Here is a 17,619-nt window from a genome sequence, read left to right on the forward strand (position 1 = left end):
GTAGTGGGGCCATCCATTCCACTTCCTCCACTCCAGGTTGTGGGCGAGGTCAATCAGCACAGGTGCTGAGGCTGAGCCAGGCTAGGTGTAGATATAAATGGCAGTGTGCACAGACACAGGAGGGGGGGAGGGGGGGGGGAATGAGATGGCTGCTGGACCCTGGCAGCCTGGGATACCTGCTAAGAGCTGAAAACCCTGCTGTGTGATGCACCTGTGTAGCGTGACCTGGTCAGGCAGAGGCTGCCTATTTTTATTGCTGGACTGTTATTTTTGTGCCTGAAGCTAAGGCTGCATTTGTGTTAACCATTTTGGACTGAAATAAAAGCAGGTCACGCCTGCTTTTGGACTTTATCCACTGGTTTCCGCCTTTGACTGCCGCCCACCCGCTTTCTACCGAGCTGTCTTCCCACAGCCCGAGGTTGAGGATTACTAAAGTATGACCAAAAACAGGGTTCGACTGGTTTGGTTCACTGAACACTAGTTTGAAAGAAGTCTTACCCATGCCGCTTCATCTTGATCAGGCATGAAATTCACACACTTTATACTACTGTAACCTGTATTCTATTTTTTTTAACTTAATTCCTAAAGCCTAATATATAATGTTAAGAGTTTTAATTAAAATCTGACCTGTGATTCCATGGAGACAATGTGACTCCACCCAAAGTATGAGTCTAAGTTCAGTACAGAGTTCATATTAACCTAAATATGATCCCTCCATTGGTTAGTAAGATGAGCAGAGCAAATAACTTTACGGTATGTAAACTGAATAGTACATACTGACATACTGTACAAACCGTCACATTTAGTCTATAAATGTATAAATGGAGGTATATACACATGGCTGTTTTAATGTTCTGCATTATAGGGATCTGTAATAATCCACCCATAGTTTGATATGTACCTATATTGTACCTCAGTGTGCATCCCAAAAATGTAAATGCTCAATCAAATGCTGCATTACACAGGTGCTCTCCTGTAGAAGCAACACTCATAGATAAACTATGCAATGGCTCACAAAGCGCTTAGAAGTCCATATTATGGACTAGTTAGGACTCTCGGTACTCTAGTTCAGTGTGAAAGAAAACTAAAATAGAAACACTTAAGCTTCTGCATTTTTCCAGAACTCATTTTGCCTAGTGGTAAAAACTCTAACCATACATTTCATTTCTTTGCCATATTATCAAAGTTTGAAGTTTGGTTAAAATGTAGATACAATATGCAGAGCAGATTATAAACAGCGATGTAAGCAAAATCAAGATAGATTAATAAATGCCTCAATATTCTCACTTTTTCCCCATTGATATCAATGGGTTTTCCAAAAAAATATAAATCAAACCGAAAACTTTCAGTTTTCTCCTATTCTGTTAGGTTTCCATCTTTCTTTACAGGAACAAATAACACAGTCTAACAGAATGGAAACAAACTGAAAGTTTTCAATTAGCTTTTCATTTTTTTTGAAAACACATTGAAAGCAATGGAGAAAAAAACACTTATTTCTGGTTTTATTCACTTTCTCTGCTCAAAAAAACAAAACAGAGATTGGAGTTGTGACTGAAGCCCTAACACACATGTGAATAGACCCTAATACACGTGCTAAGTCAATGTATATATTATTCAAATTTTAAAGAATAGGGAAAGAATTGCTTTTTGGTTTGTACATATGAGTGTTCTGTATCCAACACATATATACCATATCCTTTCAAAACACTGTACATGATCATAATATATTAAGTGCATCTACACAACATGGTCAATGGCCTACTATGATTATTTCCTCTTAATTAGAGATGAGCGAGCACCCAAATGCTCAGGTCCTCGTTATTCGAGTCGAGCTTTTCGTAAAATTCGAGAGCTCTCCTCGAGTAACAAACCCCATTGACTACAATGGGAGACTTGAGCACTTTTGTATGTGGGACACCGGGTCCCGAGCTATTTTTTTTTTATTGGGGTCCTCTCTCTCTCTCTCACGAGCATCAAGCTCGGCAGAGTACGTTTGCTCAACTCTACTCTTAATCCCATTTGCAGGAATGTAGAATGCAGAATTTGCACTGAAAGGCACAAGAGATAGCAACTAAGCCACATTGATAGAAGACACACACACAGCCAATTTTTGCAAAAAATTTAATCAATTTTTTCGGCCAACCGATCATGACGAGCAACACTAAGCATACATACATCAATAAACTTACTCCACAGTATCATGATAACTATACTACCAATACTTTTCCATTGCTATGGACATGACTGTATTTATGCCGTGTCATTTTTATATTAAATAAAACAAATGTAAAAATCTAAAAATGTTGGGCAAATATGCAACATGTAAAATTTGCAGAATGTCAGTAGTATAAAAGGAATACTCAACACGATGCTCATGGTCCGTTTGGGCTAACCAGAGTATTTCTGCTTTAATTTGTCAAAGAGTGAATTTGGCGACTGTTGATTCTGAATCCTGAGAGATTTTTAAGCAATATTTTAAAATGCTCTACTACACCAACATTACTAAAGAATTGGTTGATACAAGAAAAAAAACTTGTTTTCTAACTATTGTGAAGACTTCCAAGAGTTTTAGACTAAATTACAGAAAAAAGATATGGAGAACTATGTATATAACTTTTTTCTTTTGATATATTTTTTCTCTTGGCAGAAGCACGAGTTTTAATATTAACTGATAATGTAATTGAATTTTAGTAGTACAGGCAATATTATACTCGACATCAAAGCACTGGTTAGTTGGAATCTATTTTTTCTATGCATTTATATTAACTGTGTGTACTTCAAAGACGCCATGTCATGAGCCAGGCTTCTGAAATTGCAGCTTAAGGCCACAGTTTCCTGATTTCAAGCCTATTTTATTTGGCTGTCCTTATGCTAACTATAAATAAAAAGTCGTAATTCAGAAGAATGTCCACTAAATTGGACAAACAGAGCACAAGTATGGCTGCTGTAATTCAGCAACAAAAGGGCACTAATGGAACATTGATAGTAATGTGAAAGTCATGAGAGGTTTCTAAGAAGGTGCTGAAGAGTCCAAGGAATTTGAATAATGTAATTCTATTACTGTCCTATAATTAGTATAATGTAAAGGCTTTAAAAAACTTTGCAAACAACTTTTTTTATTGTCTCAATGCTTCTAAAATCAAAAGTAAAGCGACTTTTCAATAATGTCTTGGCGATTTGTCTTGAATACAAAATTCCTATTATTTTGTTTCTACAGATCCTCTCAAAACAATATGTCTGCATGGTAGCAGACAACAAACAACATCTTGTATAGCGTAATCGTGCAGTCATATTTCCTTTCATATATGTCAATATATATCTGGTAGGTTAGCGAGAAGGACAGATGAAAGGGAGAATGACTGCAGGATCAGACTATACAGAATTTGTTTGTTGCTTGTTACCCACTCATATGTATTGTCTGCAAAGGAGCTGTACAAACAAAGCAGTAGATTTCTAATTACGACCTGCAGTGTTGTTTTATTTCTCATTTTAAATGCACTGCAAGAATTTTTTTTTGTGAAGGTGCACATAACCTTTCATTTTTCCATGCTTGAATTTTCCCTCTTTTGTTCACTGAATGTAATACCTAAGATCAAATATTTTAGTAAAAATAATGTAAGGTATCACTTGTTTCATAATCTCCATGTCTGACAGTTTTTGGTCAAAAAGCTAAAAACAATTGTAGCCAAGTTTCTAAAAATAGTCACCAAGAAATCTTCAAAGTCTAATGTGTAGGTGCTCTATCTGAGACTACATGTTCTGTGCTATTGACTAATATATGGAATTTGTATATTCTCCCTGTGTTTGCATGAGTACTCGGGTTTCATCCAAAAACATACTATAAGAAAATATAGATTGTGAGGCTGTGGATAGGGGATAATTTGTAATCTTGGTACAACCCCTTTAACATTTGTATAAGCTTGCTAGGTAAAGCTCAAGATTGTCCATTTTGTCCTATGTAGGGATACGTTTGTTGGTGAGAAAAAATGTTATAATATAAATACAGTTTAAAAATATTTTCAATTCCCTGTTTCCCCCAAAATAAGACCTACCCCGAAAATAAACCTTAGCATGATTTTTTCAGGATTTTTTGGGAGGCTTGAAATATTAGCCCTACCCTGAAAATAAGCCTTAGTTACAGCTCATAAAAAACTCAATAGGAAAGCTTTAGGTGCATGAAAAAGGCTGTAAAAATGCAAGTATTGGATTTTTACTGTGATTTTCACACAGGTCAGCTGAATCACTTGCCCAGCAGACTTAGTTCAGGTCCTTCCCGTGGCTCTCCAGAGCTTTGACAGGGTTCCTGCAGTTCATGGCTCTGCCAATCAATGCAGTTCTCAAAGAACCAATCACAACCATCGCTTTGTGGAAGCCGCATTTATGACTCCTGTAACCAGGAAGTGATCCTGTTTGGCGTCCGAGAATATGCAATAAAAATGCTGATAACAAGAAAGGTCTGCGCACTCGTGTGAGCGACCATAAGGGTTGGAAGTGCCAGGCTCTCACACACAGATCGGGTAGGCCCGCTATCATCAAAATAAGACATCTCCTAAAAATAAGCCCTGTTGCATAATTTGGAGCAAATATTAATATAAGAACCTGTCTTACTTTCAGGGAAACTTGGTACCATACATTTTCCAAAGATAACCTGTGTCCTGCCTTTCAGCTGACTATATACATTAAATGCTGCCGATTCATTGATTGTTTAATCTGACATGTTCGAAGGTTGTATCATTTATACAAAGAGGCAGATGAGGGGCATAGTTTAAAAATAAATAATGGTTAAAAAAAATAACATGAATTTGACACAAAAACATACAGTAGTTTAAGCGAACATTAAATGCCACTTTTAACGACTACTGCAATCTCAGAATTATTTAACCCCTTCAAGACAAACATCTTTAGTACTTATTAGAGCACCCTTTTACTTTTATGACCTGCTGCAGATATGGTGCATAGCTAGACACCAGCTTCTGATAGCACTCCTAATATTCTGCAATTCGCATGCTACAACCCCTTTCCACAAATGTTACCAAAGATTTTCTAAGGGGTCTAAGTCAGGCAACTGTAACAGCCACTTCACAATCTTCCAGGACGTCTTCTGAAACCAAACGTTGGTGGACTTTGAGGTATGCTTGGAATCACTGTCCTTTTAGAAGGTCCAATAATGCCCAAGCTTCAGCTTCCTCACAGAAGGCATGAGGTTTTCTCCTAGGATTCCCTTATACTTGATTAAATCCATCTTGTCCTCCACATGCTGTAGGTTTAAAGTGCCAGAAGAATCAAAGGATCCCCAGAGCACACCAAGCCACCGCAGGATGTTCTTTTCGATGTATGCTTTATAATTCCTCCTCAAGACACACCGCTGATCCATAGACCCAAAAAGGCTCTGGTGATCCTTTGCTTTGTCTGGCACTGGAAACCTACAGCATGTGGAGGACACGATGGATTTAATCAAGTGTAAGGAAATCCTAGGAGAAAACCTCATGCCTTCTGTGAGGAAGCTGAAGCCTGGTGGACTTTAAGGTATGCTTGGAATCACTGTCCTTTTAGAAGGTCCAATAATGCCCAAGCTTCAGCTTCCTCACAGAAGGCATGAGGTTTTCTCCTAGGATTCCCTTATACTTGATTAAATCCATCTTGTCCTCCACATGCTGTAGGTTTAAAGTGCCAGAAGAATCAAAGGATCCCCAGAGCACACCAAGCCACCGCAGGATGTTCTTTTCGATGTATGCTTTATAATTCCTCCTCGAGACACACCGCTGATCCATAGACCCAAAAAGGCTCTGGTGATCCTTTGCTTTGTCTGGCACTGGAAACCTACAGCATGTGGAGGACACGATGGATTTAATCAAGTGTAAGGAAATCCTAGGAGAAAACCTCATGCCTTCTGTGAGGAAGCTGAAGCCTGGGCATTATTCCTCCTTGAGACACACCGCTGATCCCTAGGCCCAAAAAGTTTCAGTTTTGTGTCATCTGAGTGCCTCACTGGTTTTTCACCACCTACCTTTTCAGGAATCTGGTGTCAGCCAGTTATGGCTTCCTTTTTCTGTCACATCCAGGTAGTGTAGCGAGTATTCCTTTAACTTTGAACTTGCAAACTATACTTCCAGCTGTATCTCTAGGAACATTCACTGCTTTTGCTATTTTTTTGTTTCCCTTTTCCTTTTTTGTGCAAGGCAATGATCTCATCTCTTAATTCTCTGGACTACTCTCTTGACATAGCCATATTTCTAGCATGCAGTTAAATGTCATGTAACAATTTCCCACCCAGTCCAGATTTTTGATGTGCTTTATCTCAATCATAGATGATGAAACTAATGAAGCATTGACTAGTTGCATCATGTGTGTTTGAGACAACATCTAATTTGCAAATGTGTGCTCTTACAAGGGATTCTATTCAGGGAGTTGAAGAATTCGGAGACTGCAGTAGTCATTACAAGTGGCATTTTGAAATTAATTTGGAGAAACCCCTTGTTATCTTAGTTGTGTTGAGCTACCTTAAGGGCGAGCACCCACTGGCGTTTTTTTACCTGCGTTTTGCGTTTTGCGTTTTGCGTTTTTCCTGCACAGGCATAGAGATAACATGTGTTCCTGTCCACTGGCGTTTTTTTTGCGTTGCGTTTGCGTTTTTAACATAGGAGCTGTCAGTTGCATATGTGTCCTTATTTTTCTCCATGGAAATTAATGGAAAAGCCGCGAAAACGCCGCGAAAAACGCAGCGGAAAGCGGGCGGAAAGCGGGCGGAAAAAACGCGGGAAACGCGGCGAAAACGCTGCGTTTTTTTCCCGCGGAAAACGCAAACGCCAGTGGGTGCTCGCCCTAATTGTTCATATTTGATTGGTTTTGTGCAAACAGCTGAAAGTTTGTAAATTTGGCAAATCAACCTACTTTGCAATTTTTTTGCAACTGTTTATGGCCAGCTTTAGACAGGATGATGGAGGAAGAGGATATGTCCTTTACATAAGGACTAACTGATTTCTGTGGTTTAAATACTGAATGGGCATGTCTAAATATTCATTATAGAATTTCATATGCTTTGAAAAGTCTCCTCTTATTGTACCCAACCATTAAAATGCAAATGAAGAGAAAACACACACAAACATAATGGTAAACTTGATAGATGTAATAAAATGTAATCCTACCAAGAGATTTGTCACTCCATAACCAAATTATACCTAAGGCCATAAACTCTGGCGGGTTCTGTTTAGTGTCTGTCATTTTACTTTCTCATTCTGCCCAAGTTAATGTTAAATTAGTACCTAAATTAGTCCCACTTGAATGCGTTGAATCTCACAACTGAATAGCAATTGTCTACAAACCAGTACTAAGAATTAATTGGCTTATTCCTTGGAGTAACATAAGCTCCAGCGTAAGGAACATCCATGGTTTTGTTTATAATAATGTCACTCGTACATGGTATTAGTTTTATTAGCTAACTGAAAAGTGGGACAAATCTCCTTTGTAGAGTCTAAGCATGGAGTGTAGGTGGTATGCATGAATTACAACTTCATACTCATTAGAAACCTGCAGTGTTAACCCTTTTCCCAGCATTATTGTTTGCAGTCTCATGGTTAATTAAACAGTACATTAAGGCATTAAGAAAGCTAGAGTGAAAATGTTTGATTTTACAATGTACAATGCATTAGCCAAAAAAAACCATAAAAAATAAACGCAAAATAAAATTTAGCTTAATAATTAATCAGTGGCTTGCTAAAACAAAAAATATCAACAGATAACAGTTATCTTGTAATGGTTACATATTCATTGAAACGGTAGATGCAAGCAAATGCTATTTATGATATATTATTAACAATGTGGAGTTAGAGGAACAAAATTGTAATACTGTATTTATTGCAAAGCACAAATTACAATATATTCCCTTTTATTAGCTTTATTATGTTGGTGTGTAGTTATTGTGAAGTTGGCTGATAGTATTTCATGTATGTTCCAGATGATAATATACTAATTATTTGACAATGTCTAAAGCTGATAGGCCTAATTAGGAAGAAATTCTTCTCCCAGATGCAAAATAGTTTTTTTACTATTCATTTTTCTAATACAAGTCCATATTTTAAGCACTCACTGAAACCCATGCCTTTAGCATAAGCACAGTGACTTTCAAGAAAGGACCAGAAATATGAGCCCCGAAATCTAAAAACCTGGATCCTACAAGTAACACCAAGCGCTGCATATTCAAACAGAAATTGCAATTCTGAATATAAGGATTAATTTTAAGACCTGGAGGGAAATTCTTTGCAGTCAATGACTACCTAAAGACTGGAACACAAGGACATTACGAAATTCTGAGTTTCCTCCCTTGAGATGCTTTGTCAGGTCTTTACTGCAGCCGCCTTCAAAATGTACACTAATCAGACCTGGCATACATATAATAATAATAATAATAATCTTTATTTGTATAACGCCAACATATTCCGCAGCGCTTACATAGACAGGGGGAATACAGAAAGACAAAAGTACAAAAATTACAGAACCACGGTTACATAGTAATCAATTGATGGAAACAGTCAGAGTGAGGGTCCTGCTCCAACGAGCTTACTTACTACAGATAATGGGGTGATGCAGAAGGTAAAGGGCTGGAGATGTACACAGTATGGCGAGGTGGAGAGTGAGGGGTGATATACACATAGACAATGGTCAGACATTTTGCTGTGTGACTGCAGAATCAGTATGACTGCAGGAGCAGTTTATAATGGCTAGCAGGGATTGCAGTCAATAGGTCAGGGAGCATGTTATCAGGCGGAGTACAGAGGGGTTTGTTTAGGGCATGCGGTATGCCTCTCTGAAGAGTTCTGCGACTCCTGGATTGCTCGGGTAGCCTTTGGTAGTGCATTCCAGAGGACCGGTGATGCTCTGCAAAAGTCTTGGAGGCGGGAATGAGAAGTTCAAATTAAAGGGGCGCTCAGTCTGGTTTCGTTAGCAGAGCGGAGAGCCCAGGCTGGGTGATGGATTGAAATAAGGGAGGCAATATAGGGGGCACTGCGCTGTGGAGGGCTTTGTGGATGAAGATAGCGAGTTTAAATTGAATTCTGTATTTAATGGGCAGCCAGTGCAGTGACTGGCACAGGGCAGAGGCGTCCGAATAGCGCCTGGACAGGAAGATGAGCCTGGCTGCCGCATTCAGGATGGATTGGAGAGGGTAGAGTCTGGTGCAGGGGAGGCCGATCAGCAACAAGTTGCAATAATCGAGCCGTGAGTGGATGAGGGCAACAGTAAGCGTTTTTATCGTCTCCACAGTGAGAAAAGAGCGGATTCTTGTGATGTTCTTGAGATTGGATGTACGGAGTAAATGATAGATCAGAGTCGAATATGACCCCAAGACAGCGGGCATGTTGTCTAGGAGTTATGGTGGCGCCACACATTGAGATGGAGGTGTCAGGATGAGGTCAGTTAGTGGAGAGTGTAAATACCAGTAAATGACAAAAATGTACACTAGTCAGACCTGGCATACATTTCTGTGTATACACATGGAAGTGCCGAGATGCACCTAATACATACAGAGGCATGTGCCTCTTCAAGTATTAGGTGCATTGAACACTGGGAGAAATTATACTAAGACTGGTGTCGGAAATGCCAAGCTTGGTAAATTTTCTCCTGTATTTTTGAAGCCCATGTATCCCTTTTTACAACTTGTATGAATGTGTAAAAAAAGGCGATTGGAGCTTCTGATTTGTATTAGAAAATAATACCATGCCCAACCTCTAAGATAATGCACTGGGTAGGTAAATCTCTACCAAAGTTTCTAGAAAAAAAGTTTACAGTCATAAACATTTTGTTAAGATTTTTGAAGTTGAGATTTTTAATCAATATTTACAATCTTTTCCATAGAATTTTCTTCAGTGATTATTTAGTATCAAAATATTTAATGCATACTAAAAATAAAATGGGAATAAACCACTGCCCCACACTCAATAATAGCCATCAAAATGTCAATACAACAATAGCATGTGAAACAGCAGCACCCCAATTAGGGTGCATTCACACGAGCGTGTTTATGTGCGTACAATTGTGCGCACAAAAACATGCGCCTATTAGAACCATTGGTTCCCTATGGTATGTTCACATGTCCGTGTTTTACAGGTGAGCAAACGCACGTACCTGCAAAACATAGGACATGCATACACCATAGGTCCGTGGTGTGTGTCACTATTTCCCAGCGGGGTATCCCCTTGTCACTGAACACTGTGATAGCACTGTCACAGTGACCAGTGCCAAGGGGACTCCCTGTGGGGATGTAAAGAATATGCGATACTTTGAACGCTCCAGCAGTATGACGTAATGCTATAGCATTACATCATACTGCATTCTGACAGGCAGCCTATCAAGCCACCCCACGGGGATGGCTTGATAGGCAGTCTCTCAAGGCAGCCCTGGGGCCTTTCAGAAGGCGCCTGGCAGCCATGACACCTGCACGGCTCCCCGATCTCACCGCGGGGGGGGGGGGGGCGTACGGGACCCCCGAACAGCATTTGGGGGCTTTAAATGCCACTGTCAGAATTTGCAGCGGCATTTAAAGGGTTAATAGCTGTGACGGGTTAATAGCTGACGCCCACGCTGTATGCAGAGATACATACCCCAACGCTCCAGAACGTTAATGTACCTCTTCCTGCTCCAGGTCGTAAATATACGTCCTTGAGCGGGAAGGGGTTAAATATAAGCCCATCCCTGAAAATCATCCCTAGGATGTGTTAAAATTAAAAATATATATACTCATCTCTCCATAGCTGCCAGGGCTCAGGCGTGTCCAGCCTGTCTTCTCCCGGCACTGCTCTGATTCTGTTTCGGCAGGCATAGATTTAAAATCCCCGCCTGCTGAAAGGGCTGTATCTGATTGGCTGAGCGCTCATCCAATCACAGGCAGCGCTTGGCCATTCATAGAGTTTAATGAATGGCCAAGAGCTGCCTGTGATTGTCTGAGTGCTGTGACCAATCGCAGGCAGCACTTAGCTACTATTTAATGAATGGCTGAGTGCTGCCTGTGATTGGCTGAATCACTACAAATGACATTCAATCAAAATCCTGAATAAAGCCATAGATTTAATGAGTCAAACATAGACCACTTTAGTCTCCATTTGACATGGTTTCCATTAGTTTCCATCAGTTTCCATCATCTTTGGAGAAAGAAAAGTTGATTACTCTATCCTAAGCCTAACCCATATACACCATGTCTGGTGTTCCTGGCCATAGGCGTAGCGTCAGGGGGTGCTGGGGTCGCCATGGCGACCCGGCCCGTGAGCTCAGGGGGCCCCGGGGCTGCCCTCCCCATACCCCCATGCACATTCAGTACATTAATGGCTGACCGTTCTTTCCCCCGCATGATGCGGCAGTCAGAACAGCCAGCCTGAGAGGAAAAGCAGGGAGGTACTTACATGGGCCGGCAGGGGAGGAGGGAGGAAGTCACATGGGACGGCAGGGGAGGAAGTCACATAAGACGGCAGGGCACAGGGATCATGTGCTGCCCCCCCCCCCCTGCTTCCAGCTGAACGGGGAAGCTTCTGAGTTTACCTCTCCTGCTGCTGCTGTCACATGGAGGAGAAGTGGACCGAGCCCTGGGATAAGTGTATATATGTGTGTGTATCTGTCTGTCTCCCTCCTCTATCTATCTCCTATCTATCTACCTACCTACCTATCTACCTACCTACCTACCTATCTATCTATCTACCTATCTATCTATCCCATATCTATCTATCTATCTATCTATCTATCTATCTATCTTTCTCTCATATCTATCTATCTATCTCATATCTATCTATCTCATATCTATCTATCTATCTCATATCCATCTATCTATCTATCTATCTCTCATATCTATCTATCTCTCATATCTATCTATCTATCTATCTATCTATCTATGCATCTATCTACCTACCTATCTATCTACCTATCTATCTCTCATATCTATCTATCTATCTATCTATCTATCTCATATCTATCTATCTCATATCTATCTATCTCATATCTATCTATCTCTCTATCTCATATCTATCTATCTCATATCTATCTATCTATCTATCTATCTATCTATCTATCTATCTATCTATCTCTCATATCTATCTATCTACCTATCTATCTATCCCATATCTATCTATCTATCTCTCATATCTATCTATCTATCTATCTATCTATCTATCTATCTATCTATCTATCTATCTATCTATCTATCTATCTCATATCTATCTATCTATCTCTCATATCTATCTATCTCTCATATCTATCTATCTACCTATCTATCTCTCATATCTATCTATCTATCTATCTCATATCTATCTATCTCATATCTATCTATCTATCTATCTCATATCTATCTATCTATCTATCTATCTCCTATCTATCTATCTATCTATCTATCTATTTATCTCATATCTATCTCATATCTATCTATCTATCTATCTATCTATCTATCTCATATCTATCTATCTATCTATCTCATATCTATCTATCTCATATCTATTTATCTCATCTATCTATCTATTTATCTATCTCATATCTATATATCTATCTATCTCATATCAATCTATCTATCTATCTAATATCTATCTATCTCATATCTATCTCCTATCTATCTATCTATCTATCTATCTATCTATCTATCTCCTATCTATCTATCTATCTATCTCCTATCTATCTATCTATCTATCTATCTATCTATCTATCTCATATGTATCTATCTCATATGTATCTATCTCATATCTATCTATCTATCTATCTATCTATCTATCTATCTCCTATCTATCTATCTATCTATCTCATATCTATCTATCTCATATCTATCTATCTCATATCTATCTATCTATCTATCTCATATCTATCTATCTATCTCATATCTATCTATCTATCTATCTATCTATCTATCTATCTATCTATCTCCTATCTATCTATCTCATATCTATCTATCTCATATCTATTTCTCATCTATCTATCTATCTCATATCTATCTATCTATCTATCTATCTATCTCATATCTATCTATCTATCTATCTATCTCATATCTATCTATCTCATATCTATCTATCTATTCATCTATCTATCTATCTATCTATCTCATATCTATCTATCTCATATCTATCTATCTATCTATCTATCTCATATCTCTCTCTCTCTCTCTCTCTCTCTCTCTCTCTCTCTCTCTCTCTAGCTCTCTCTGGTATAAGTTATACATCTCCCTGGATTTACTGTATTTATTTGCACCCTTTACATGCAATTAAAAACCGCATCAAAACCGCATGCTGTTATTAATAGTGTCTGCAGCTCCTTTAGGGTGACTACCCACTTCCTTTTTTTTAATGGCGAAATTCGCAGCGTTTTTTTTTCTGCAGGGGTCTATGGGACTTGTAATGCTAAAATAGCGATTGCGCAAAATTGCAATTTAGAAAGAAAAACTCTAGTGGGCAGTCACCCTAATACCGTACGCGGTCATCAAATACTGCATGCAGGTTTTTTATGTGTTTTTCTTTATAAAGTACAACAAAAACATGACCCCCCCTGAGGCCGCTCTCTCACACACGTGTTCAGAAAACGCAGCTCAAAATCGTGGCATTTTTACCAGAATTTCGAGCAGCGTTTTTGAACAGTGTTCTGACAGCACTCTTCAATGCACCCCATCATTGTGATGGGTGATGAGGTGTGTTAAAAACCACAAAAATACAGGAACAGAACAGACAGCTCTCGAAAATCACAGTGTTAGAACACCGTGTTCGAGCACAAATTTGAGTGACCTCATTAAAATCTCTGGGAGTGTTGTACCGCGGTTAGTACGGCACTCGGGGCGCTGTGATAATAGCGGTAAAAAGAGGTCTGTGTGAGAGTGGCCTGCGGGACTACAAACACATTTTTATGTAGTGCAGGAAATGCATCATGTTTGGAAAGATTACGCCAGGGACAGATCATGTATGCAGCACGATCTAGGTATGGGTACGGGGGCGTGTGGGGTGGAGGCCCGGGGTGGGGGGGCCCCGAGCTGAACTTTTGCACCCGGGCCCCTGAGCCTTTAGGTACGCCCCTGTTCCTGGCATTCGTTTGTAACATTCACTCAGTATTGGTATCCAAAAGACAAAGAAAGAGGTATATAACAATATACAAAGAGATAAAGAAGGAGACCTCCATCATAAATGTCGATGTTTGCTTATACTTTGCTGTTTTAGAAAACTTTTCACTGTATATTAGCTATCCATTGTATTATTCAATGTTTTCATGCATTTCAGAGAGCATTATTTGTCTCATACTAGAATTGTCCTTGATGAGATATTTGCATTCTATTAGGAAATATTTGCTTTTCACAAACACTAGAAAAGTGAAACATGTATTTGTGGATCATATACCCTCACATGAACTTTTCTGATGGAGCTTTTTAAATGTAATGAATGGAAAAAATGCAAATGCTTTTACTTTTGCTTCTGGGAAAACATTTAAATGTTTGCAGCAGACCTTACGAATTCCTTTCTATTATCTAGATGTTTTTGCAAACATATATGTATTCTGTATGGCAGAAAATGAGATATCAGACGCCCGGAACTGCTTTTAATGGGAATTTGGTATTTGATCAAAATTATATTTACAAAAAATATTGTATGAAAAATGCAAATATGCAAAGGCAACTTGTGCTTCCCTATCTGAATCAGCCTAGTGGAATGCGAAGTGCCCTGGGTGGGAAAAAAATCAAATACAGTTATCTTTAGTTTTATAAAAAATTTGGGCTATTCTGTTCCATCTTCCTAATATATTTCTATCTAAAAATATGCTTGGCATTTGGAGAATGGTATTACTTATAGTAGATGATTTTACGAAATGTTTAGCACCATGTTACTGTACAAAACACACATAGACAGTCAAGATGTTACTGAAGTCATGCCAGACATTCTTAGGGAAGCCCAATGTTTAGGGTAACAATAGTGCTTTAGTTAAATGGATATTTTAAGAATCAACTTTTATCACCATCCACATTCTAAGTAATAAAAGTCATATCAGTGGGGTTCTGACTGCTAAAAGCCCTACTAATCCTGAAAAAAGAATTCCCATGTTGCTCTCCCTGCTTAAAACTGCATCCATTGCAGTGAGGAGATGCTTGAGTGGGGAATGGGCATGTGCACTACTGCTCTATTCCTTTCAGGGTCCTGCTGGAACAGGCCGAATACATGTACTCAACTATATCTGGCAGTCTCATTGAAATTAATGGGGTGCCAACATGCATGCTCTATTCAAATGTCTTCTCACTGTGTGGGATGCAATGAGGAGGAGAGGGAGAGATAGGACCCATTTTCTTGGGAGCAGTAGGGATCTATCCTGTGGATAGGGGATAAAAAGTGATTCTGATTCATCCACTTTAAAGGGGCTGTACCAGAATAACAAGTTATCCTCTATCCACCACTGAGAAACCCACCGATATCAAGAACAGTGGTCTTATATCCCCTGTCCTCCTCACTGTGGGCTTACGCAACAGTGAGACCCCTACTACTCAGCAAGTTATTCCCTGTCCTATGGATAGAGGATAACATGTGATTCTGCTGCAACCCCTTTAAGCTTATAATCTAGAAATCACATATTAGACTAAAACATTTTTAAAGGCTTTTAAGGCATATATATAAAAATAAGTATAGATGATTATGACGCTATTTCTATTACTTTACATGGTGTTCCTTTCCTTTCTTTAGTCTTTTTTCTCTTTATGATGCATAATTTTATTACTTAGCACATTTCTGTAAACTGTCTAAATTTGGGTATTGTCTAGACCAGTGTTTCCCAACTCCAGTTCTCATGGAGCCCCAACAGGTCATGTTTTCAAGATCTCCGATAGTAAGAACACCTGTGGTAATGTCTGAGGCACCGACAATAGTTACATCAGCTGTGCAATACTGAGGAAATCCTGAAAACATGACCTGTTGGGGCTCCATAAGAACTGGAGTTGGGAAACACTGGTCAAGAGGGATGAGAGACAATGTAATGGTCCCATGGATGTGAAGGTTGCATCAGACACATAGTTTTAAGGGGATAGGTGGATTAGGAAGACAGGGAGAGAGGTTTTAGAAATTCATTCATCTACTTGGCTAGTTGCATGAAAGGTAGTTGAGAGCATACTTAAGCTAAAGAAGTTGAGTCATGGGTCTTATGGGGTAGTAGGATGAACTAGCAGTGGTAGGATGTTATTAAAAGTTTTTTGTGTTGGTTGCCAGCTAAAATTGGTTTAGAACAATATTGGTAATAAAATTGGTTTCGAACAATGTCGGTAGTAACAGACATATTGAATGTGAGTTGCTGGAAGCTAATCAATACAATGAACACAACAAATATTCACCGCTATGTTCTCTTTAAAAAGAAAATAAACCCACTTATATACAGCACACTATAACACATTATAAACACTTAATTTTATTATTTTCAATTTCTTTGTAGGACACAGAGATTTTGAATACTGCTATCCTCACGGGAAAGACAGTAGCGGTGCCAGTGAAGGTTGTTTCAGTTGAAGAAAATGGATCTGTGATGGATATTTCAGAACTGGTGGAATGCAAGTCTTCAGATGACGATGTAGTAAAAGTAAGTGGTAGTAATATAATTTTTATCATTCACAGTAAAACATAATAAAGCCCTAGCACTGGATTTAGAGAGGTCTATAGATATACAAAATATTACAAAAGATACTGTTAGGTCCACTGTTCAGACGCAATTTTCTGCTTCTGTGTCTGGCAAACATGGGCATCGTCCCAATCTCTCTGTTCCCTGAGTTTATATTCAATCTCTTCCAGCACTCCTAGGGTTAATAGCTTCTAGTCTCCTGTTCAGCTGATGCTCCTTTTCTAATCACTATCCTATATAGCTGCCCATGGTCTTTCAGACCTTGCTGCAGTGTTGTTGAGAGATTAGTTCCCATCACTTCATGTTCAGCCGCTGCTTCGGCAGTTACCTTGTTACCTTGCTGTCTGCTTATGTTCTGTGTTCCTCGTTCGTGTACTCTGTGGTCTGTTATTTCCGTTGTCCACTTTTCTGCTTATCCTTGTCAGCTCATTCCTTCTTTGTTTCCGTACTCCCTGTTATTGTTCTATCTTTCTCCTATAGGTGCTCTGGCCCACCAGGGTAAGTCAGCGCCTAGAGGAAGACCATGGAGTCGTCCTTATTGGGACGAATGCTCCACTTATAGGCAGGGGTTTCCCTCTCCTGGTTATCAGTTCAGGGCAAGATACCTTCCCTAGTTTTCATCCATATACGGGGCCGTTTTTTTATCTGGCATCTTACCTCCCATGCTGGGGTTGGCTGTCAGCCATGGTGGATTGGATTTTCACCTACCTGTAGGTTGACACAGTGGTTCCACATCCACAGTCCTTACAGATACAGTGGATGGAGAACATCCCTACTAACAATCCACATGCCTAGGATAGCAGGACAACTGTTTCCACCCAATGAAACCTGTTTCAGCCAATTAATTCTTTATATTCATTACAAAACTTCTTTTGATAGACTATTGTTACCATTATCACACATAGAACGTGTATTACAATCATTAGACTAGTCATATTCATAGACAATGCAATTCTTATATTGTAGTGACGTTTGCTACCAAGTAAGCTAGCTTCGTGAAATATTCATTCAGATTTGAATGAAAAATGA

The 17,619-nt window shown here is 39.2% G+C and overlaps 1 protein-coding gene across 1 annotated transcript in view; it reads left to right on the forward strand.

Moving 5' to 3' along the window:
* The window catches only part of TMEM132C (transmembrane protein 132C), a 530,618-nt gene that overhangs the window by 426,123 nt on the left and 86,876 nt on the right, over positions 1-17,619 (forward strand). The window contains exon 5 of the mRNA XM_066603398.1: positions 16,408-16,551. Coding sequence (XP_066459495.1) covers positions 16,408-16,551 — 144 coding nt within the window. The remainder of the gene's footprint in view (positions 1-16,407; positions 16,552-17,619) is intronic.

This window comes from Eleutherodactylus coqui, chromosome 5, assembly GCF_035609145.1.
Source record: "Eleutherodactylus coqui strain aEleCoq1 chromosome 5, aEleCoq1.hap1, whole genome shotgun sequence".
NCBI classification, from domain to species: domain Eukaryota; kingdom Metazoa; phylum Chordata; class Amphibia; order Anura; family Eleutherodactylidae; genus Eleutherodactylus; species Eleutherodactylus coqui.